Source organism: Oncorhynchus tshawytscha, linkage group LG02 (assembly GCF_018296145.1).
Source record: "Oncorhynchus tshawytscha isolate Ot180627B linkage group LG02, Otsh_v2.0, whole genome shotgun sequence".
Classification (NCBI taxonomy): Eukaryota; Metazoa; Chordata; class Actinopteri; order Salmoniformes; family Salmonidae; genus Oncorhynchus; species Oncorhynchus tshawytscha.
Window position 1 is genome coordinate 48,831,210 of NC_056430.1, and position 23,434 is coordinate 48,854,643.

General features: G+C 44.2%; 1 protein-coding gene across 2 annotated transcripts in view; it reads right to left on the minus strand.

Annotated features, from left to right (window-relative positions):
- chchd6b (coiled-coil-helix-coiled-coil-helix domain containing 6b) overlaps positions 1–23,434 on the minus strand; it is a 63,956-nt gene that overhangs the window by 24,341 nt on the left and 16,181 nt on the right. The window contains exons 5-7 of one of the 2 annotated variants that reach the window (XM_024372911.2): positions 17,711–17,731; positions 15,481–15,564; positions 9,236–9,306 (exon numbers count right to left, since the gene is read on the minus strand). In XM_024372911.2, coding sequence (XP_024228679.1) covers positions 9,236–9,306; positions 15,481–15,564; positions 17,711–17,731 — 176 coding nt within the window. The remainder of the gene's footprint in view (positions 1–9,235; positions 9,307–15,480; positions 15,565–17,710; positions 17,732–23,434) is intronic. The other variant, XM_024372920.2, reaches the window with a different exon arrangement.

A 23,434-nucleotide genomic window follows, 5' to 3' on the forward strand; every position in this document is an offset into this window, starting at 1 on the left:
CACTGGTATTTCACCCAATAGATATGAGAGTTTCTTTGTGGGTGTGTGTGTGTAATCTAAGGGAAATATGGGTCTCTAATATGGTCATACATTTGACAGGAGGTTAGGAAGTGCAGCTCAGTTTCCACCTCATTTTGTGGGAAGTGTGCACATAGCCGGTCTTCTCTTGAGAGCCAGGTCTGCCTTTGGCGGCCTTCCTCAATAGCAAGGCTATGCCCACTGAGTCTGTACATAGTCAACGATTTCCTTAAGTTTGGGTCAGTCACAGTGGTCAGGTATTCTGCCACTGTGTACTCTTTGTTTAGGGCCAAATAGCATTCTAGTTTGCTGTTTTTTTGTTAATTCTTTCCAATGTGTCTTGAAATAATCTTTTTGCTTTCTCATGATTTGGTTGGGTCTAATTTTGTTGCTGTCCTGGGGCTCTGTTTGTGAACAGAGCCCCAGTACATTGTTTTCACTGAGGAAATGTAGGAGTCTGCTCTTAATGATAAGGCAGAGGATTTTCCAAAGGTTGCTGTTGACGCATATTCCACGGTAGTTATTGGGGTCAAATTTGTCTCCACTTTTGTGGATTGGGGTGATCGGTCCTTGGTTCCAGATATTGGGGAATATGCACGAGCTGAGGATGATGTTAAAATATAGCCAATTGGAATTTGTGGTCTGTATATTTTATAATTTAATTTAGGATACCATCAACCCCACAGGCCATTTTGGGTTGGAGGGTTTTTATTTTGTCCTGTAGTTCATTCAATGTAATTGGAGAATCCAGTGGGTTCTGGTAGTCTTTAATAGTTGATTCTAGGATTTTATTTTTGATCAGGCATATGTTTTTGCTGTTTGTTCTTTGTTATAGAGCCAAAAAGAATGGAGAAGTGGTTCATCCATACATCTCAGTTTTGGATAGATAATTATTCGTGTTGTTTGTTTCCAATTTTCCCAGAAGTGGTTATATTCTATGGATTCTTCAATTACATTGAGCTGATTTCTGACGTGCTGTTCCTTATTTCTTCATAGTGTATTTCTTCACCATAGTGAAGCTGTAGGCTCAGGTTTTCTGGGTCTCTATGTTTTTGGTTGGATATTTTTCTCAATTTCTTTCTTAGGTTTTTTGCATTCTTCATCAAACCCATTTGTCATTGTTGTTAATTAAGTTGTCTGCTTGAAATGTTTAGATTTGATAGGGAAGCAGAGAGGTCAAATATACTGTTTAGGTTTTCTACTGCCAAGTTTAGACCGTCACTATTACAGTGAAACATTTTGTCCAGGAAATTGTCTAGAATGGATTGAATTTGTTGTTGCCTAATTGTTTGTTGGTAGAGTTCCACACTACTTTCCTTCCATCTATAACATGTCTTAATATTATTCCGCACCTTTGGCATTAATGCCTCATGACTGAGCAAAGCTCTGTTCAAGTAGAGTGTGATTCTGCTGTGATCTGAGTGTTCACAGTCAGTCCACTGACACCCCTAAGAGATGCTGGGTTGAGGTCAGTGATAAAGTACTCTACAGTACTACTGCCAAGAGATGAGCTGTGTGTGTACCTACCATAGGAGTCCCCTCAAAGCCTACCATTGACTATGTACATACCCAGCGTTCGACAGAGCTGCAGGAGTTCTGACCCGTTTTTTGTTGGTTATGTTCTTGTAGTTGTGTCTAGGGGGGAATATGGGGGAGAGAATGCTGTCAATTCCAGGTAGGTGTTTGTCCCACTGTGTGCTGAGGATGTCAGGTTCTTGTCCAGTTCTGGCATTTAGGTCGCCACAGACAAGTACATGTCCCTGGAAATTGTTGATCTCCCCCTCTAGGATGGAGAAGCTGTCATCGTTAAAGTTTGGGGATTCTAGTGGGGGGGATATAGGTAGCACACGTGAGGAAATTTTTCCTTATTAATTTCTAGCCAGATGTAAAAGGTTAGGTCTGCTCTATACCAAATTAGCATACCCCCTGGGTCTCTTCCCTGTTTCACACCCGGTAGTTTGGTGGATGGGACTACCAGCTCTCTGTAACCAAGACGTCAACCAATGGGTCCGTCTCCTTTATACCATGTTTCTTGTAGGATGACAATGTCTGTACTTCCCATTTCTTTGATGAAGTCTGGATTCATGCTCAAAAGGCAGATGACCTTGATAATTCCAGGATGAGATAGTAAAAGCCTTGTGTTCCATCGTGTCTGTTGTTTTTGTGTGGTTAAAGGCCTAGATCATCACACTAGGTGTAAGCAGAGCATGCTGAGCATCTGATACACATACGTCTTAGGTCGCAGGATGCGGCTTGGCCGGGGGTAATAGTGGGGGTTGGGCCTGTTGCTCTGCTCACGGCCTGGGCATATGTCCTGCTGTCATGTTGGGGTCCTTGCCGCAGAAGGGGCATAGGTCTGATATGGGGGTGTGGCCAGGGTTTGCTTGGGGTGTTCTTAGCTGGTTGGGGTGTGGCTGGTGATGCTGTGGTCTGGGTGTAGGTCCTTAAGGAGGGAGTCTTGCAGGTCTGAGAGGGTGTCTCGCTGGTCTGGACGGGGCGTCCTTGGCTCTGTTGCTCCTGCGTGAGGTGCTGGGGCTACGGTTGAGGGTGACGTCCTTCAGGGTTCTGGCAAAAGTTGGGATTGCTGCCTTGTAGAGGTGGACCTGAACGTAAATGCTGTTCAAGTCCAGGGTGGATTGGTAGACATTAGGTTTTGAGGCCCAGTCTCATGAAATACTTGCATTCACCCACTGTATGGTGGCAGGGTGGAAGTCTTTTCATGGTAGCAGGCTGGGGAAAGTGGGAGAAGCTTTTTAAAATCACTCCCTTGAGTGCTGTGGCCACCGTTTCCTGCTGGGCCCTCAGGTCATTTGTGCCTGTGTGAATTATGATGTGGCTGGGGGACTCTTGTCTGTCCTCTGACAACAGCTCCAGGACATGTCTATTGTTTGGGCACCAGAGCTTAGCCACTTTGTGTTTGGGAAAGTGTCTCTCTCTCTCGCTCCACATTTGAAAGTGGAAATTACACACATTTGAAGCCTTTGTAAACCTTGAATACACAAAAATGGTAATTCCCTGTTGTGCAGGACAATTCTCTGTGACAACAGTCATCAAATGAAGATAGTACACGTTTGCTGTATTTAAGTCATATTTACCCGGTGTTGACTTAAAATTGACATAATTGAGGTAAATAATTTAATAATCAGAACGTAAACGTCAGTATCTTGGTAAATACCAGGCGAATGCCACCCGAAACAGATCTATATGAACATTTTCATTATTCCATATGTGCTGCAGGCTTGTTCATAGCGTGTCTAATTTAATGAGTGAGCCAACCAACCAGTGTTCCATTTGACGAGGAGACGCATGACTTCATTTGACATGACTGCACATTCTGGGGAACTCTGACCGGTTGACATGCACACACTCACAGATGCACACACATCCCCACAAACGCTGCCCTCCCGCCACCCTAACACTGCAATTACAGAACTATGCATATTTCACATATGAATGAGCTTGGAAGTCCCTGACCACAGTGACAGATAGACTGTGTGTGTGTGGTGGAGGATAGCAAAACAGGATTGAATAAAATCACTGAGAATATTCTTGAACAGAGAAGTGAAAACATCCAGAAAGGGAGAAAGAGGGGGAGCAGGGGGAGAGAGACAGAGAGACAGTGATGTATGGAACGATGATAAATAACCCTCAGAGCCTACCCGCAACAAACGGTAACCCTGGCAACCATTCAGTGGACTCTTTTTTTTTCGCACCCCAGGATACCATGTGACACAAGTCCATAGCGAAGACACCTGGTGTGAATATTAGCCATGACGCCTTTTGACATGCACCAACAGTCATTCGGTGTAACGAGCTGGGAGTAGTCCCATGACAAGGTGTTATCGAGGTCATGATTCAGACATCATTATTGATAGACTGCACCAGCTAATGGAGTTTAGATTAGAGAGCTGGTTTGCCTCCTCTGAAATAGCCCCTGGCATTATTGCTGGCTACACACGTTGGTTCATGGCCATATGAATCATACAGTTTATGCTCATATATCACTTGAGAGTTGTTTATGGCGAGCAGCTTCAACTGAGGCACACGCAATGTGTCGGATTTGTGCAGGGTTGAATTGCTTTCACTCAGTGCAAACAGGCAATATATTACTGTTTATGGCCAAATTGAAAGTGCAATTTGATTGTATTTGGCCATCTAACAAAAACTAGTCACATTACATACTGTGCATTCGGAAAGTATTCAGACCCTGGACGTTTTCCATATTTTGTTTCATTACAGCCTTATTCTAAAATTGATTAAAAAAGATTATGTATCCTCAATCTACACAGAATTCCCCATAATGACGAAGCAAAAACAATTTGACATTTTGCGAATGTATATAAAGTAAAAAACACTGAAATATCACATTTACATAAGAATTCAGACCCTTTACTCAGTACTTTGTTGAAGTACCTTTGGCAGCAATTACAGCCTCGTGTCTTCATGGGTATGTCGCTACAAGCTTGGCACACCTGTATTTGGGGAGTTTCTCTCATTCCTCTCTGCAGATTCTCTCAAGCTCTGTCAGGTTGGATGGGGAGCGTTGCTGCGCAGCTATTTTCAGGTCTCTCGATTGGTGTTCGATCGGGTTCAAGTCCGGGCTCTGACTGGACCACTCAAGGACATTTAGAGACTTGCCCCGAAGCCACTCCTGCGTTGTCTTGGCTGTGTGATTAGGGTTGTTCAGTTGAAACGTAAACCTTTGTCCCAGTCTGAGGTCCTGAGTGCTCTGGAGCAGGTTTTCATCAAGGATCTCTCTGTACTTTACTCCGTTCATCTTTGCCTCAATCCTGACTAGTCTCCCAGTTCCTGCCGCTGAAAAACATCCCCACAGGAGGATGCTGCAACCACCATTCTTCACTGTAGGGATGCTGCCAGGTTTCCTCCAGACGTGACGCTTGGCATTCAGGCCAAAGAGTTCAATCTTGGTTTCATCAGACCAACAAATCAAATGTTACTCATGGTCAGAGTCTTTAGGTGCCTTTTGGCAAACTCCAAGCAAGCTGTCATGTATGTGTCTTTTACTGAGGAGTGGGTTCCGTCTCTACCATAAAAGGCCTGATTGGTGGAGTGCTGCAAAGATGGTTGTCCTTCTGGAAGGTTCTCCCATCTCCACAGAGAAACTCTAGAGCTCTGTCAAAGTGATCATTGGGTTCTTCTCCCACGATTGCTCAGCTTTGCCAGCCAGCTCTAGGAAGAGTCTTGGTGGTTCCAAACTTCTTAAATTTAAGAATGGAGGCCACAGTGGTATTGGGGACTGCTGCAATGCTGCAGAATGTTTCAGTACCCCTCCCCAGATCTGTGCCTCGACACAATATTTTCTCTGAGCTCTACGGACAATTCCTTCGACCTCATGGCACTGTGGAACCTTATATAGACAAATGTGAGCCTTTCCAAATCATGTCCAATCAATTTAAATTTACCACAGGTGAACTCCAATCAAGTTCTAGAAACATGTTGCCTACACAGACCCAAATCAAACCAATCACTCTATATTTCCGGTTTTGCACAGCTACAGGTGGCGGCCATTTTGTTCCAGTCACCCATCAGGATAAGGTCAAAATGTAGCTCCAGGCTAGCACCACAGAGATAAGAAACTCTCGGTCTTTTTTTAGAATTCACTGCATTGGCTGCAAAGGACAGCTTTATAACAGGACGGTCGTGTTAATAAAGGAATCTGAAGCAGAAAATTGCCTTTTCTAATCTGCTACAACTGCCTTGTTTGAGTGAAATTAAAGGTGAGGTCTTATTAGAAAAACATTAGCCGTGCTACTTTGTTAGCCACGTTTTTGAGGGAAAAACACATTCCAATTGCTCCTGCCCGTCATGGTTTGCATCTGTAAGCATATCGCGGAGAGAGAATTACGCTCTAATCATTAAAGCTTCCCATTATTTCCAGCCTCTTTCTCAGAATCGGGGCTTTATGAAGAAAGCATGACTTGCGAGCCGTTGCCGAGACTCTATGTGGGGAACAAAGTAATATAAAGAAAGAAGAAAGTAATAAGAAGGGAAGGGATGATAATGGTGTAGCGTTTATTATTCTCTGCGCATGAGAGGAGAGAGCAAAGTTATTAATGTGTGCTGTCATGGATTTAAGGTCTTCAAAAACAGCACAGTGAATTTTCCGAAGAGTGAAAGTGGAGCAGAATTCGCAGTGGCCTAGACTACAGCTTCGGAGCCTAGGGGTTGTGGCTAAGTTGAGATTTAAAACAGTTGTGCGTGAGCGCATTGCGTTCCTCTCTTCTCCATCCCTCTCCCTGTATTCCTCTTTATTAGGTGTGGACTTGGTAGTGACATTATCTGGTGTCAATTTCTGCTACTCCTGATCATCCTCTTCCTCATAAAGCTGAAACATTAGTGGATGGAGGTATTGTGTGAGGAAGGGTCAACAGTGCTAAAACCATTTAGACTGGCTCAGGATCCCATTACAACTACTAGGTCATGGGACGACTTTTAGCGAGTTTAACGAATCCTCTTACACAACTTCTCACCCCAAGGAAGTGAATATGATGTACTATAGGTTAAGACTCGTTCCACGTGGGCGAGGAGCGAATGTGTGTCAGTATCTTTGCAAGCGACATCACCTGGACCGGACTTTCTGGGATTTTTTAAAACTTTGGGTCAGCCCTGAATCTTTTGCGATAGTGTACATTTATTTTTTTATTTATTGTCAACTGAATGCGCCGCTTAGTTCATAGAGCCGTGGTTAGGTGAAAAGTCTACCAACTGTTAGAATACATGTAAAACAATTGCCGTGTGGTCACGTGTGGGACAGCGCCATTTCGCTGCTTTGATACAAGCATGGGAACTCATCTTAATAAAATCAATCAAAAAACAAATCTATGTCCCATTTTTGTTTTCACTGAACTCCATTCAGACATTTGGTTACAATCAGGCTGGGAAATGTTAGCGAAGTTGAGGTGGGTGCTCTTGGTCATCAGTTTAGCAATTTAAAGCAATGCAAATCTTATCTACACGCACAATTATGCCTATATAGCCATACATGATGTTTTCCTGAACTTCCCAAAACTTCTCTGATGCATTTCAGTCACTTAGCCTACTGATGCCAATACACACGTTTTACACCTCTCCCATAGGCTATTCAAGTCATTTGACATAGAAACTGTGCTACAATGATTAAAAAGGTCATACGGGCTACATAGTTTCTACAACAATATAGCTAAAACCATTAGTCTTTTGCAATTGTAGGCTACTTGCTGATAGATTATGTAACCTCATATGGGGTTACTGACCACAACCCATTGAATGAATAATAAGTATGGTTGATTATTTGGCCTTGGGGAGAGCACAGTGCATGGAAGAAAATAGTCTCGGGACGGGGTACTGGAAGTGATGTAGATAAATTGAAACACATTTGCAAAATTAAATAATTACTCCCGTCTGTACAGAAATAAATGAAATCATTAAAAACGACTACATCAGAGAGCATTATCGAGCCACAGAGGATCAATAGCTTCTTTAAAAAAAAAAATTGCGGTGGATTGTGTTTTAGCACATCACAAGCGCATATAGGCCCACAGCCTGGGCAGCCCACACATCAAGTATCAAACAGCTGATTGTTGAGTTGTTGCTGTCAATGTGGCTCTGGTGAGGCTCCTGCGCTATGCTGTCAATGTGGCTCTGGTGAGTCTCCTGCACTATGCTGTCAATGTGGCTCTGGTGAGGCTCCTGCGCTATGCTGTCAATGTGGCTCTGGTGAGGCTCCTGCTGCGCAATATGCTGTCAATGTGGCTCTGGTGAGGCTCCTGCGCTATGCTGTCAATGTGGCTCTGGTGAGGCTCCTGCGCTATGCTGTCAATGTGGCTCTGGTGAGGCTCCTGCGCTATGCTGTCAATGTGTCTCTGTTGAGGCTCCTGCGCTATGCTGTCAATGTGGCTCTGGTGAGGCTCCTGCGCTATGCTGTCAATGTGTCTCTGTTGAGGCTCCTGCGCTATGCTGTCAACTATGGCTGATGTTAAACCATGTTCCCAAAAGTCTTAGTTTCTATCACGCTGTGCCATTTTGAAAACCATATCACGAGCTGATATTGGGATCACCCCAGCACACTATCAAATGACTTATGACCGCAATTTTACTTTAACTTAATCAACCAAAGAAATGTTTGAAAACTCATAAAAATGTAGTGACATGTCATTTGAAATACAAACAGCAAACAAAAAAAACGAAACAAAAAGACGAAATCAACTACAAGCAAGTTGACAAACCACGGCAGGGACATGCCAAGTGAAGCGAGTAGGTTCAAACGAGGGAGGATTCTATTCCAGGAACTGAAATGGCTCATCGAAGATAAATATATTGGAAATGAATATATTTATAAAAATGTTATATTTAACACAGCAAGAAAATATAAAATGGAGAAAAAGATGGCTATTGCCTCACATAGAAATGTGTCACTGAGAAGAGATGTCATTTTGGGGAAGACTAAGTTTGGGAGGAGTAGGTGAATGTGGGTGGCAAGATGGGTGAGGGGCTGAGACATATGTTTTGGAAATGGAACTTATAAAAGGAAAGATTACGACTTAAAAAAGCCTGAAGAAATCACAGAGGAGAGAAGCAAGCCGAAGGTATTATGCAGCTTTCGGCAGATTTGTGAGAATCAGCACTCCTAGCCAGAAGTGAAAAGAAAAGCATTCTGGTTATTCCGATTCCTTCTCTTTTCAAGGAAAATAATGACTGGTGCTGCATAGACTGGTAGTATCTAGATAACGACAGTGCCAGCGTGGTGGCAATCACTGGCAGAATAAAAATGTCCAGTTTTTTATTTTTTTTTAACAGGTGGCGGTTTCTGAAAAGCACTGTCCAAAGCACGACTGTTCCTTCAAATCCCCATCACTCTCCCTTTTCTAAGTAAATATTTCATATTAATGACCGTCTACCAATAAATTGTCCACCAATGGTCTTGAACAAAGTAGATCAGAAGTAGCCTTTAATATATATATTTTTTAAAGGGTGGCAAGATTTCACATACCTGAGGTGAAATAAGAATGACATGTGTATATGTTTCTATGGTAATACATGATGAACAGCAGGAATTAGCCCACTTAGCATTCTCTAAATGTCACTAGTATCGCTCCATGGCTGCAATAGCACGGCATATTGATTTGTTGAACCCATTCTCCTTGCGGTGTGACTGATTAACAGTAATAACAAATGAAATGACACCCATTTCAGTCAGTTCTCAAAATAAGCTACTTACTTGATATGGGCCTCGGCCTTGTCGGCTGCCTCGTTGTACTGCTCAGACGTCTGCTGGTAGTAGTCGAGATTCTGGGACAAAAACACACAAAAATGAGAGATGACAGAGTAGTTGAGTTACACCAATTATCCGGTAACATCTGTACAAGTACCTGTCTTGGGTTACGACTGTTCTATTGATTTGCGAGCTCTGATAAGCCCGCTAAGCTAAACACATCTTAAAATGTCAAACTCATTAAAATGGGGGGGGGGGGGGGGACTTTCGACCGAACAGTGTCACTAACAAATCTGATCATTGACGTTCTTGTGGATCGCCGTAAAGTTTGACTTAATGTGTGCAGAGGTGGCATTTAAACAGCAATTACATCATAAACAGAGACTTGTACTTAAGAGGGCATGTAACTAGGTTTATCTACTCTATTCTGCTCTAAATCGGTGACCATCATGTCAGGTCCTGTAAAAAAAGAACACGCGGAGCGAAGGAAAGAACTTGCTTCGATTGACAGTCGAACTGGGCTTCGTCATGACTCTTCCCGAGTCCAAACCCGTTCACCATCGAGGTGAACGTTCAGTGTAGTTGTGTAACGTACTGCGTATGCCAGTGACGGTACAATAAAAATAAGTGCACCACTCAAACCTTATCCATTCTTTTTCTCTCTCACACACACACACACACACACGACACACGCTCACCACATGCACGACCACACGCACCCCATAGACTTCCACTTCATTGTTCCATGCAGTAATCACTATTTAAACCCAATAACCATGGTCCCGACTCCCTAGTCACTTTCCTTAATTATCCCCGATATTCCCAATGGGTAGAGAGATAGGGAAGAGGATAATTGAAGTCAGTAAGCGGGAAAAGAGATGGGATCAAACATGAACCACCTCTACAATCCCACCCACCTATTCCCACAGTCATTTTCACATTATTCCACACACTCTAATAATGGATTGGATTTATATGGGGCTTTTATGGGGGGGGAACTCCTCTTATCCTCTTCTTATCCACTACCAATGGATGGGTTACTCTGATCCCTATTCCTTATAGTCAGGATAACGTGTCGTCTAGAAAGTAATCCCTCCTAATACTAGTCGCTAAGATCTAAAAATGTCTCTCTCGCTCCCCCCCCTCCATCTCGCTCTCCTTCCCATATGACAGAGTTGAACCTCAAGATCGCCATGATGAGATTCTCTAAATACATTTGCCCAAGTTAAGAAAGTTCTTCAATACCATTGTAGAGACAAAGACAATGGTAGGTGGTTGTCAGCTGAAATAGAGCACACCATCATCTGCCCAGCAGGAGTTCATCCCTAAATCCGCAGTCTATAATCCATTTGACTTCACTCCAGTGTCCTCCTGCTTTGCTGCCGTGGTTAAGTGTGAAGAATATCACGTCTCCCAAGGTGGATGAATGACGCGATGGCAATGTCCCAAATGGCACCCTATCCCCTACGTAATGCACTACTTTTGACCAGGGCACATTGGGTTTGTCCGTAGTGCACTATGGAAGAGGGTTCCATTTGGGTAGAATCCCAAGTAGTACTGCCAGTGATCAGGTTGAGGAGCTGCACGGTATAGGATTAACCATGGAGGATTTGGCCACTGTAGTCTCTAAATCTGCCCATTGACGGTGCATCTGGACTGGGCTGAAATGTCACTTCTCCGGGGGGGATTCAACGGGCATGAACGAGGGAGCGTTAGCCTCAATACAGACACTAGCAACTTAGAGCTAGTTAGTGCCAAGAGCTCAATGGGAATGCTCGGTGGATGACATTAAAGGAAAAGTAGCCAGGCTTGTGAACTTAACGACATGAAAGGAGACCCACTGGGGCTGGTGCTTTGTCCCAAGAGGTGTAGAAGACAGAGGCTATATGAGGTGGAGAGAGAAGGGCGACCAGTGTGTGTGTGTGTGTGTGTGTGTGTGTGTGTGTTGGCACAGATGGGAAGGTGAAAGGGTTTACAGACAGCCAACTTCTAATCCCACATCTGGCTCATAGACCAGCCTCCAGACACACACACACACAACTCCACCAGCTTCAATCCACAGGGCTGGATGAATGGAGAGTTAAAGGATAAAGTGATGGAGACATTGGAGGAAAGTATGATGAGGTGTTCCAGAAACCGACACCTCTCTCTGGTCAGATGATGTTCACACCACAGTCCCTACTGACAGAGGGATGGAGGAAGAAGAGATGGAGGAAGGAGAGACGAGGAGAGGTGTAATGGGAACTGAGAGAATGGGAGTGTGTGTGTGTGTGGCTGGTTATACACAACAGTAACGTGGCTCAGTTGGTAGAGTATGGACGATGGCGAAGATACAACACTTGTCTGAAGCACGATCCAAGCTCTTGGCAGCCATTTTCAACAAAAGGAAGGAAGGAGAGGAGAAGGATTACCCTGAATGGTGGGAATGAGCAACGGAGAAAGAGAGGGATGGAGAAAAAGGGGGGGCCTCGTTTAGGGATTATCGCACAGTATGTGTACCTGTGTGACTGTAAGCATGTTGATGGGCATGTTTGTATGCATTCGTGTGTGTGTTTGCGCATGCGTGCACGGCATGGCGATGAGCTGATGTCAGGATTTGGGGGCGAGGGGGTTTCACGCTTTAAGTTTGAAAGGCAGAGGGATTATTTTCAGTGGTGGAATTCGACAAATGGATAGGAAGGGGGATTAAAAAAAGTTGCTTTTTAAAAGATGACTTGTTTTCATACAGCAACGACTTCTCAAAGATACATGGAAACTGAGGACCGATTAGTAAGCATAGGTGCAGAGAGAGGAGAAAAAGAGAGTGAGTGTGTCCCTCTAACGGGGATTCAACACACACACACCTCTTATCAAACGATCAGAAGCCCAGAGTTAAGCCAGAGTCAAATATTGATTCAGGAAGATCAGACAGCAATTAGCTGTAGGATTTCTCCACTAATCTGTGTGTGTGGCTCGGCCTTGTCACTGGAGAGAGACTGACTTGATCAAGACATCAAGCCTGTGCAGGTGTATGCGTGAGTGTATGTGTGTGTGTGTGTATGTGTTTGTCTGTGGCAAGTGCTGTCTGATTGTTGTTGTTTGAATGCATGTGGAAATCAATAGAAAGCCTATGAGGGAGAGAATGGCTGTTGGGTTCCTCTAAGGTTAACGCATTGCCTGTCATTCCCACGTGGACAAAAGGTTTGGTTAGCCTCAGCTCTTTGAGATGTGCTAGAAGCCTTGCTGGAACAAGCTATGCGCCACGCAGTGTCTTTGACTGAGTTGATTGAGAGACTCGCGCTAGAAATGCTACTGACTGTGAGAAAACGGTGCCTTGCGTCGGAGTCAAGTGACTCGCTTATGAAAGCAGCAAGCATTTCAGAACCAGGAACTATATTCTTCTCCTCTTACTGGTAAGCAATTTCCACCAAGGCAGGTACAATATAATAGAATGCAAGTAGGGAGATAAAGAAAGAGGGGCATATGATGGAGGGAGGGAAGAAAGAATGACAACAAAGGAAATAAATACAAGAGGGGGAGAAAATGAAGCAGCAGGGATTGCTGAGGGAAGAAGTGTGAACACCGGCGCAAAATACACTCTTTTTAACGAACAATATCCAAATCACTCTATACTTCTCACTCTCCCTTTCTCTCCATATCTCCTCCTCATCCACAGGCATGCTTATGGTCCTTCAGCCAAGGCAAAGACGACGGCTGGGGGGGGGCATGACAATGGCTAGGAAGACGGTTAATATTGCAGTGTGTGTACGTGTGCGTGTATGAATGTGTTTGTACGCCAAGCGGTTACAAGGATATGAAGGTGTGTGTGTGTGTGTGTGCGCCCTTAGACATGATTTCATCTTCCATCTTAATCCAAGTGTTGTCAGAGATAATAAAGCGATGGCCTCTTGGCCAGAGGGATCCACAGAGGATGGCTGGGAGGGTGTGGGTTCTACGATGAGGCTCACCTTTCTGGACTCTTCGGACTGGTCTTTGGGCTCAAAGTGACAGTCACACACAGTCACACTCGTAGTCAGACCGATAGCAGTCGAATTTGACTCCTTTTCAAAGTCACATTGGCCCACCTCTCTCGACTCTTGTGACTGGTCATCTGACATCAGTCAAAGTCAGACACATAGCCGTAGCCAGCCGAGTTGGACTTTTCCTTATCAGACAGTCAGAGGAGCCAAAGTCATAGTGACGTGACATTTGGCAATAGAAAGATATCCAAGGTGTCTCAAAACAATGCATCTTTACAGCAGGTGGGATTGTTTATGAGGAGAATCTTGGCTCGGTCTCTAGAATGTTGAAGAATGATATTGATGGTTTACGTAGAAAACCATGCTGATTTCCTTGTTATGCACTAGATCCATGCAGGCGATGGTGTTTATGTGACCAGGGAAAGATGGAGATCCAACCAACTTCAAATTCATACAACAGTACAGGCAAGAGCACATGATATACACGTGTGTGCATCCTAAAAATCTGTGGTAAAACAACTACATTTAAAACTCTTCATTTGCAGTTTCCTATGTGAAAACTCACATGCAATTCCAGATGGGAGCAGCCATTTGTACAGTTGTTGTTTTAAAGAAAAAAATACAGTACCAGTCAAAAGTTTGGACATAGCTACTCATTCGAGGGTTTTTCTTTATTTTGTACTATTTTCTACAGTGCCAAGACTGAGCAAAGCTGCCATCAAGGCAACGGGTGGCTACTTTTAAGAATCTTAAATATATTTTGATTTGTCTAATACTTTTGTGGTTACTACATGATTCCATATGTGTTATTTAATAGTTGATGTCTTCACTGTCATTCTACAATGTAGGAAACAGTAAAAATAAAGAAAACCCCTGGAATGAGTAGGTGTCTAAACCTTTGACTGGTACTGTATATATATAAAATTATAAAGAGATAAACAACATATTCCATGTGAAAGTGATATTTTCAGATGAAAATGTTTCACATAGAAAACTGGATTTTTACATTGTTTTTGACATGTGAACTTGCACTTCCACAAAAAAAGATTGAATTTAACATTTACTCCAATGTTTGTAAACAAAGCAAACACTGTATAGCCTAAAAACATGGTTAAAACTATCATTTTGATATCATGGATGGTCACAGCCCCATCCCTCAGATTTTTACTGAAACTGTGGCAGGGGAGTCACTTTGTTAATGTTTCAATTAAGGATAGCTGCTTTAAAAAACACATTTCATGGACTTATATTGTTATTATATGGTGCAATCCTCTAGTGAGTGAGTTACTTTTGTGCCAATAATACCAAGCAAAACTTCTGAAGTCGAGAACAAAATTCTTATTGGAAACAAAACTAATGATAATGAAAGCAATACATAAATCATAGCAGTGTCCAAAAACCATGTGTTCTTTTATATATAGATTTATCTTTTTAAGGGTGTGTGTGTTTGTTTAGCAAGTAGTTTAGCCTCGGGCAAATGTTTTATCAGGTTTGGTCAGTTATTGGTGCTGAAGAGTGAAGATCTGTTTCGTGCAGGGATTTTGTACAGTTTCACCAGTGCGGTTTTGATATTAAACTACCACCTCGTTTCACTCTAAGCCATGTAAGTGCAGGCAACATTTAACAAGACACTTCAAAAGGCACTTTTACGTTGGGGGAAAATATTACAGGTACATTAGTGCCGAGGGAAGGGAGAAAAAAAAAACGGAAGAGCTGGAACGGAGGTCCTTATTTCTTAAAAGCTCAAAAGCACTTTTGTGTTGTGTTTTATGACAACTGTTTTACAAGGTCCTGCAGAGAAACCAAAGTCAGGTCAATTTTGATTAGCCACTAAGTCCTCTTTCAGAGTCCACGCTTGTTGAGAACGTTTTCGAGTGCTACTCTACCAATACAAGCCGTATTTCTGAACACATAGAAAAACATTCAATTCATTTAAAACTAACTGCTGTGCACTCCGTGAGCAATTATTGGACATCAGTGTGCCAAAGAAATGCCAGGCATGAAATAAAACCAGCAGATGCTCAGGCCCCAAAGGACAGGAGTTGCTCATCCCGGTCCTATACGATTCGCCTGGTTCATTAAGTGACAAAATCAATACGTTTGCAATATGTTAGATGGACCTCATATTAGACATCCTTTGTGCTTTACATTTTTTTTTATTGTTCCCTTTTGTTGTGTTGCTTCTACTGTAAATGTGTCGCGATTTTAAAGAGTTTGATTGCATTTGTTTTCATGAGCACACATCTGTAGAACTTCCCTCCACTCCTATATACTTTGCAGTGTCGTCCTTACCTTCTTCTCCAAGATGTGTAGCTGTTCCTTGTAGAAGGCCGCCAGGTGTTGCAGTTCAGCCTCTTTCCTTTCCAGCTGCTTGGCCTGAAAAGGACAGAGGAGGCGGGAGGTTTGAACACGGTGGACGGACTTCGGTAGAAGGTGGCTCCTTGTAAAACAGCTGATGAGCGTCTGGCAGATTCAACGGAAATGGAATAAGACCTTGTTATTTTTTATTTATTTTAAATTTCAAACAGAACCTGAAGCGGTCACTGAAAAGTGTTTAAGACGTCATCTCAAGCATCATTGTTATCAATGGCACGAATGGAATGTAATCGCAACGGGAAGATGTACAAGGTTGTATTCCTTTTCTACAGGTGGTTGGGGGTAGGGCTAGGAATGGGTTTAGGTCGAGGATAAGGTTAGTTTAATACTTTGTCGACGGTATGCTGAACACAATATAAACCATCTACGGGGAACTATCCAACAACAAAAAAAGTGTTAGCCTACACCTCGACACTTTCTGAGAGTAGGGTCTGATCTCCTCTGTAACTTACGAGACCACACTGGAGTGGCTGTGTGTGTGTGTGACTGCTGCGTGAGTGCCTGTCTGCGTAGACCCTGCTTCCTGATACATCGCAACGGCAAGGCAGCAGCGGAAGCAGACAGAGGCAGCGGGTTATGAGGTGGAGGCCCTCAAGCTTTAGAGCCCACTGTGGCAAAGCTGGAGCAGAAACTGAGGCGGAGACCACAGCCTGGCAAAGGCTTGGCAGCATGCAAAATAACAAGAAGAAATGTCAAAGCTCGTAGCACTTCACTTAAACCCCCCACACTCCATACAATCTATAGCTGACATAAGGTCAGTGACAGGAAGTCAAAGCTGCCAGCGTTACATTTACACAACATCCTTTTCCTGATGCACTGTGTCAGATGTAGGCTAATAAGCAGTCCGCTATCCAACTGCGTGCCTTTGTATATCGTTATTCCAAATAGCAGCCATGTCAGCTGACACTGCTATCAATTGCCGTTTGGCGAGTTCAGCTCTTGAATTGCATTGCTGAACTAGACTTGACGTCAAGAGAGCTTTAAGTGAAGCGGTACCGTTTAGTCAGACAAACAGGCAAGCCCACGAGGCGATGGAAAGATGGAGCAGAGCTGCGGAGAGAGAGAGAGAGAAGAAATGGTCAATGAACATGGGTCAAGGCCTTTACGAAGCATTATAAGCACAGCCTAGGCAGAACGGCGGCTATGTGAAGACGCCACTAACTTTCTACGAGCAGTCTGTCTAATGCATCGGTCTAGTCTCATAAGTAGCCATGAGGTGTTATGAATCCTTACAGCAAGTCTTATAATGCATTATAAGGTGATAATAGGCAGTATACGCTCATTGGGTATCCCATTACGAACATAGAAAGTGTCCTTCACAAGCAGTCCCTAAATCATGGCCTGCCTAAATACACAAAGGCTGGGCATGCATACAGTACGAACAGGACTTCGTCCAGGATCCATATTCCAGAATAGGAGGAAGAGGACAACACAACAGCATATCACAACATGCCCTTCTTCTGCCAAATCATGCTGAGAAGAAAGGAATCGTTCTTATTCAAATGACAATAGAAGTGGAGGGTGGATTGGACTGGGCTGGATTTCCAGAGTAGACACAAGACCATAGCGTTCAGATTGAGGCATTCCCAGTGGTGGGCAAGAAACACAAGAGGAAGATGCTCATTCAACCGTCCGCGGGGATACAGGTCGTGTGTGTTTTGTCGTGCTTTAGTGCAGCCTGCACATTTTCATGTAATGACATAAATGTTGACTGATGGTTGGTTGCTGTATGTGCAATATGGTGCGATGACATTTACCTTTTGGAGATCGATGACGCATTCTCGTGTTACGGCACCTTCTCTTCACAAGTGCAGAACAGCGCACGCAAACATCCCACCCCCTACATAACATCCAATGTAATCACCCAACACACAACCTCCGCCCCTCACTTTCTCTCTCTTCAACTCCAGCTGCTGTCTGTTGTGAGTGAGGCTGGTGGTGGGGGGGAGAGAATCACCTCAGCCCAGCAGCAGCAGATGATGTGCAATTTTCTAGCTGAATACCTCCCAAAGTGTTGTTGGTGACGAGGTGGCGGTGGGAGGGGGGCATGCTCAGAGCCTTGCTTTTAATGCACAATGAAAACATGACATTTGAATGGAGGGAAAGAGGAAAGTAAGATTAACAGCGAGCAGCCGCTCCTGCTTACCCAAGCATCCACTTCTGCTGTCTGGGAGAGAGAGAGCGGAAGAGAGAGGGAGGGCAGGGGGATGAGAGAAAGAGAGCGAGGGGGGAGCGAAGGGGAGTTGAGAAAGAGAGCGAGAAAGAGAGCGAGAAAGAGGGAAGAGAGGAGCAGGGCGAGACGGCGGATACAGTGAGAGAGAGAGAGAGAGAGAGAGCAGGTAGCGAGATCGGAGAAAGACAGACAAACGGAAAGAAAAGGGGGAGAAAAGCAGAACACACAAGGTTAGTGCAGTGATTAAACGAGTCAGGCTGCTTACAGCAGACAGCGCTGGGAGCTGCAGTCGGCTTGCTGGCGTTCGCCTGCCATGAAACCAAACGGGGTTAAAACACGAGCGCCGTGCCATAGCTCAAGATTAAATAGACAGTACAGAGATGAGAGGACAGAGGGATAAGGGGGGGGGGGTAATAGATAGAAAGAACATCGTGTAATCTCACAAAAAAGACCATTCTTCGCCGGACAGAGCCCACGTGAGGCTAATTATTAAGTCTCGATGTACAGAATGAGCGCTGAGCGAGACACGGACGATGAGCTGAGATTAAAGAGGGAGGTCAGGTTCGCACAGAGGAGGACCTGGAAAGGTCAGGGGAGGGTAAGACGTTAAAGTGTTCACATTCGTGATGTGGCAGAGGAAGGGGTTGTCGGTTAGGAGATACAGTCGTCTGGCTTTGTTACGGGGTACAACAACTACACCACTCCCCACCAGCTCTTTAAAGAACGTGCATCGGAACACCTAGCTAGGGCTATTTTGTGTCGGACCTTCAGCCTGTACCTTGACGAGTTGTAATCAGGTGTATTGCGGCTGGGCTGAAACAAACGCCTTCACCTCGAGTAGCTCTCCAGAAACATTGTCGGCATGGAGACCCTTGCTCTAAAATCTAACGTGCGGGTTACACCATACACATGCTTCTACGGCATTTTTGACCCCTTTAAAATACAAGTTGATCATTGGTCGCCCACATTTAAGACGACTCGGACTGCTCCTGCTCCGCAACTGCACCCAATAGTGGCGCAGAACATTTTCTCTCGGCCCAGCGCCAACAACGCTGATCCACCTTGTCAACTAATGTCCCGAGCTCTTCATTCGTGGAGTCAGGTCAGACTGGTGCCGGACTGGAACAATACAAGCACAGTCCTGGGAATCCTATAGAAGAAGCAATTGGGAAGCACTGAACGGCACTCCACCGCTGGACCCAGGGTCATAGAAGTAAATGAAGTAGAATGGCAGGATGGCCTTACACTGGACCCAGGGTCATAGAAGTAAATGAAGTAGAATGGCAGGGTAGGCTAATATAATATGGCCACGGCCCATAAAAAGTCCCATTGAGCTAAATGAGGTGAGCTCACAGAGGCGGTGTGAAGCGGTTACAGCCCCACCATCTGTTTGTGTTTGAGCCTCCCCCTCTCTTTAGAACACTCATAGGCTTTGTCCCAACTGGCACCATATTCCCTATATAGTGCACTGAGCTCTGGTCAAAAGTAGTGCATTATATGGGGAATAGTGTGCCATTTGGGATGCGGCCAGAGTGTTAGTGGCTTGGAAGAATAAGGGGTTAGCGGAGACACACGCACATAGACCAACTTAAGGGGTTTGAATTTACACACCATCAAGCTCCACAAATGGTCTGTAAAATTGTCTGATGGCCATTCAGCAATTCAATTGTTTTGTCCATTGGTTCCCATAGGGACAAGCAGTCAACTCAAACCTTACGATCTACCACTTCTTCTCAACAGATGCTCGAAGACAAATGCTCCCAAGCATAATCATTGTTGAGTTACATATACAAACAAGTGTGTGTTTGTGTTTGTGGGTGCATTGTTTCCTCAAATCATTTTGACCAAACACACACAGACCCCATTATAGTTCAACTCAGGCTAACCGACTGGGCACAACACAGCCACACCCCTGTGTCCATCAGATAGGCTAGGATGTGGTGTTTTTCCATTGGGCTAGAGTGGCTGTTCACAGCCTGCTGCCACCCCTGGTAGATAACACAACCCCACCCCCTGCCAAACCGAGAGAGTTTCAACCGTAATCTAAGCGTGGCACAAGCAGTTGCCAACCTGGTGCATCTGGTGACCTAAGAGGCAGTACCATAGCAAACAGATATGCTAGTTAGCTCAAATTCAATATCCCAAATGTAATGGGAACTGAGAGAATGGGAGTGTGTGTGTGTGTGTGTGTGTCTGACTGACTGACTGAGCGGACGAGACCTTTGGGTCTCACAAACACACACCGACTCGCATGGAGAGAAGCGCTTCCTAGGAAATCAATTATGCAAATGAGGAATTATGCAAATAGAACATTTGAATAAAATCTGTGTGTTTGGGGAGGAGGGTTTTGGCGTCGTTTGGTAGTCTGTGTTGGTGTCCAAACTGGCGAGAGAAGGAGATATTGAGAGTGAGAGTGAGAGTGAGTGAGTGAGTGAGTGAGTGAGTGAGAGAGAGGAGCCATATACAGACACAGTGAGAGAGGGGAGCCATATACAGACACAGAGAGAGAGAGGAGCCATATACAGACACAGAGAGAGAGGGGAGCCATATACAGACACAGAGAGAGAGGGGAGCCATATACAGACACAGAGAGAGAGGGGAGCCATATACAGACACAGAGAGAGAGGGAGCCATATACAGACACAGTGAGAGAGAGGAGCCATATACAGACACAGTGAGAGAGAGGGAGCCATATAGACAGATACAGAGAGAGAGGAGCCATATACAGATACAGTGAGAGAGAGGAGCCATATACAGAGAGGAGATATATACAGAGAGGAGATATATACAGAGAGGAGATATATACAGATACAGAGAGAGAGAGGAGCCATATACAGATACAGAGAGAGAGAGGAGCCATATACAGAGAGAGAGAGGAGCCATATACAGAGAGAGAGAGGAGCCATATACAGAGAGAGAGAGGAGCCATATACAGAGAGAGAGAGAGGAGCCATATACAGAGAGAGAGAGGAGCCATATACAGACACAGAGACCATATACAGATACAGAGGAGAGAGAGGAGCCATATACAGATACAGAGAGAGAGAGGGAGACATATACAGATACAGAGAGAGAGAGGAGACATATACAGATACAGAGAGAGAGAGGAGACATATACAGATACAGAGAGAGAGAGGAGAGACGTATACAGATACAGAGAGAGAGAGGAGACGTATACAGATACAGAGAGAGAGAGAGGAGACGTATACAGATACAGAGAGAGAGAGAGGAGACGTATACAGATACAGAGAGAGAGAGAGGAGACGTATACAGATACAGAGAGAGAGAGAGAGACGTATACAGATACAGAGAGAGAGAGGAGAGACATATACAGATACAGAGAGAGAGAGAGGAGACGTATACAGATACAGAGAGAGAGAGAGGAGACGTATACAGATACAGAGAGAGAGAGGAGCCGTATACAGATACAGAGAGAGAGAGAGGAGCCGTATACAGATACAGAGAGAGAGAGAGGAGACGTATACAGATACAGAGAGAGAGAGAGAGACGTATACAGATACAGAGAGAGAGAGAGGAGACGTATACAGATACAGAGAGAGAGAGAGAGAGAGAGAGAGGAGACATATACATATACAGAGAGGAGATATATACAGAGAGGAGACATATACAGATACAGAGAGGAGATATATACAGAGAGGAGACATATACAGATACAGAGAGGAGATATATATAGAGGAGACATATACAGATACAGAGAGAGAGAGAGGAGTCATATACAGATACAGAGAGAGAGAGAGGAGTCATATACAGATACAGAGAGAGAGAGGAGACATATACAGATACAGAGAGAGAGAGAGAGAGGAGACAGATACAGATACAGTGAGAGAGAGAGGAGTCATATACAGAGAGAGAGAGAGGAGCCATATACAGATACAGAGAGAGAGAGGGAGCCATATACAGATACAGAGAGAGAGAGAGAGACATATACATATACAGAGAGGAGATATATACAGAGAGATGAGACATATACAGAGAGGAGACATATACAGAGAGAGAGAGAGGAGACGTATACAGATACAGAGAGAGAGAGAGAGAGAGAGTATACAGATACAGAGAGAGAGAGAGAGGAGACGTATACAGATACAGAGAGAGAGAGAGAGAGACGTATACAGATACAGAGAGAGAGAGAGAGGAGACGTATACAGATACAGAGAGAGAGAGAGGAGACGTATACAGATACAGAGAGAGAGAGGAGACAGATACAGATAGAGAGAGAGAGAGAGAGAGACGTATACAGATACAGAGAGAGAGAGGAGACATATACAGATACAGAGAGAGAGAGGAGACGTATACAGATACAGACAGAGAGAGAGAGAGGAGACGTATACAGATACAGAGAGAGAGAGAGAGAGAGACGTATACAGATACAGAGAGAGAGAGAGAGAGACATATACAGATACAGAGAGAGAGGAGACGTATACAGATACAGAGAGAGAGAGAGAGATGTCTACAGATACAGAGAGAGAGAGAGAGAGAGAGAGATGTCTACAGATACAGAGAGGAGATATATAGAAAGGAGACATATACAGAAAAGAGACATATACAGAGAGAGAGAGAGACGTATACAGATACAGAGAGAGAGAGAGAGAGAGACGTATACAGATACAGAGAGAGAGAGAGAGAGAGGAGACATATACAGATACAGAGAGAGAGGGAGACGTATACAGATACAGAGAGAGAGAGAGAGATGTCTACAGATACAGAGAGAGAGAGAGAGAGAGAGAGAGATGTCTACAGATACAGAGAGGAGATATATAGAAAGGAGACATATACAGAAAAGAGACATATACAGAGAGAGAGAGGAGACGTATACAGATACAGAGAGAGAGAGAGAGAGAGACGTATACAGATACAGAGAGAGAGAGAGAGAGGAGACATATACAGATACAGAGAGAGAGAGGAGACGTATACAGATACAGAGAGAGAGAGAGATGTCTACAGATACAGAGAGAGAGAGAGAGATGTCTACAGATACAGAGAGAGAGAGAGAGAGAGAGAGAGAGATGTCTACAGATACAGAGAGGAGATATATAGAAAGGAGACATATACAGAAAAGAGACATATACAGAGAGAGAGAGGAGACGTATACAGATACAGAGAGAGAGAGAGAGAGATGTCTACAGATACAGAGAGGAGATATATAGAAAGGAGACATATACAGAAAAGAGACATATACAGAGAGAGAGAGGAGACGTATACAGATACAGAGAGAGAGAGAGAGAGAGAGACGTATACAGATACAGAGAGAGAGAGAGAGAGGAGACATATACAGATACAGAGAGAGAGAGGAGACGTATACAGATACAGAGAGAGAGAGAGAGATGTCTACAGATACAGAGACAGAGAGAGAGAGAGAGAGATGTCTACAGATACAGAGAGGAGATATATAGAAAGGAGACATATACAGAAAAGAGACATATACAGAGAGAGAGAGGAGACGTATACAGATACAGAGAGAGAGAGAGAGAGACGTATACAGATACAGAGAGAGAGAGAGAGAGACATATACAGATACAGAGAGAGAGAGGAGACGTATACAGATACAGAGAGAGAGAGAGAGATGTCTACAGATACAGAGAGAGAGAGAGAGAGAGAGGAGACGTATACAGATACAGAGAGAGAGAGAGATGTCTACAGATACAGAGAGAGAGAGAGATGTCTACAGATACAGAGAGA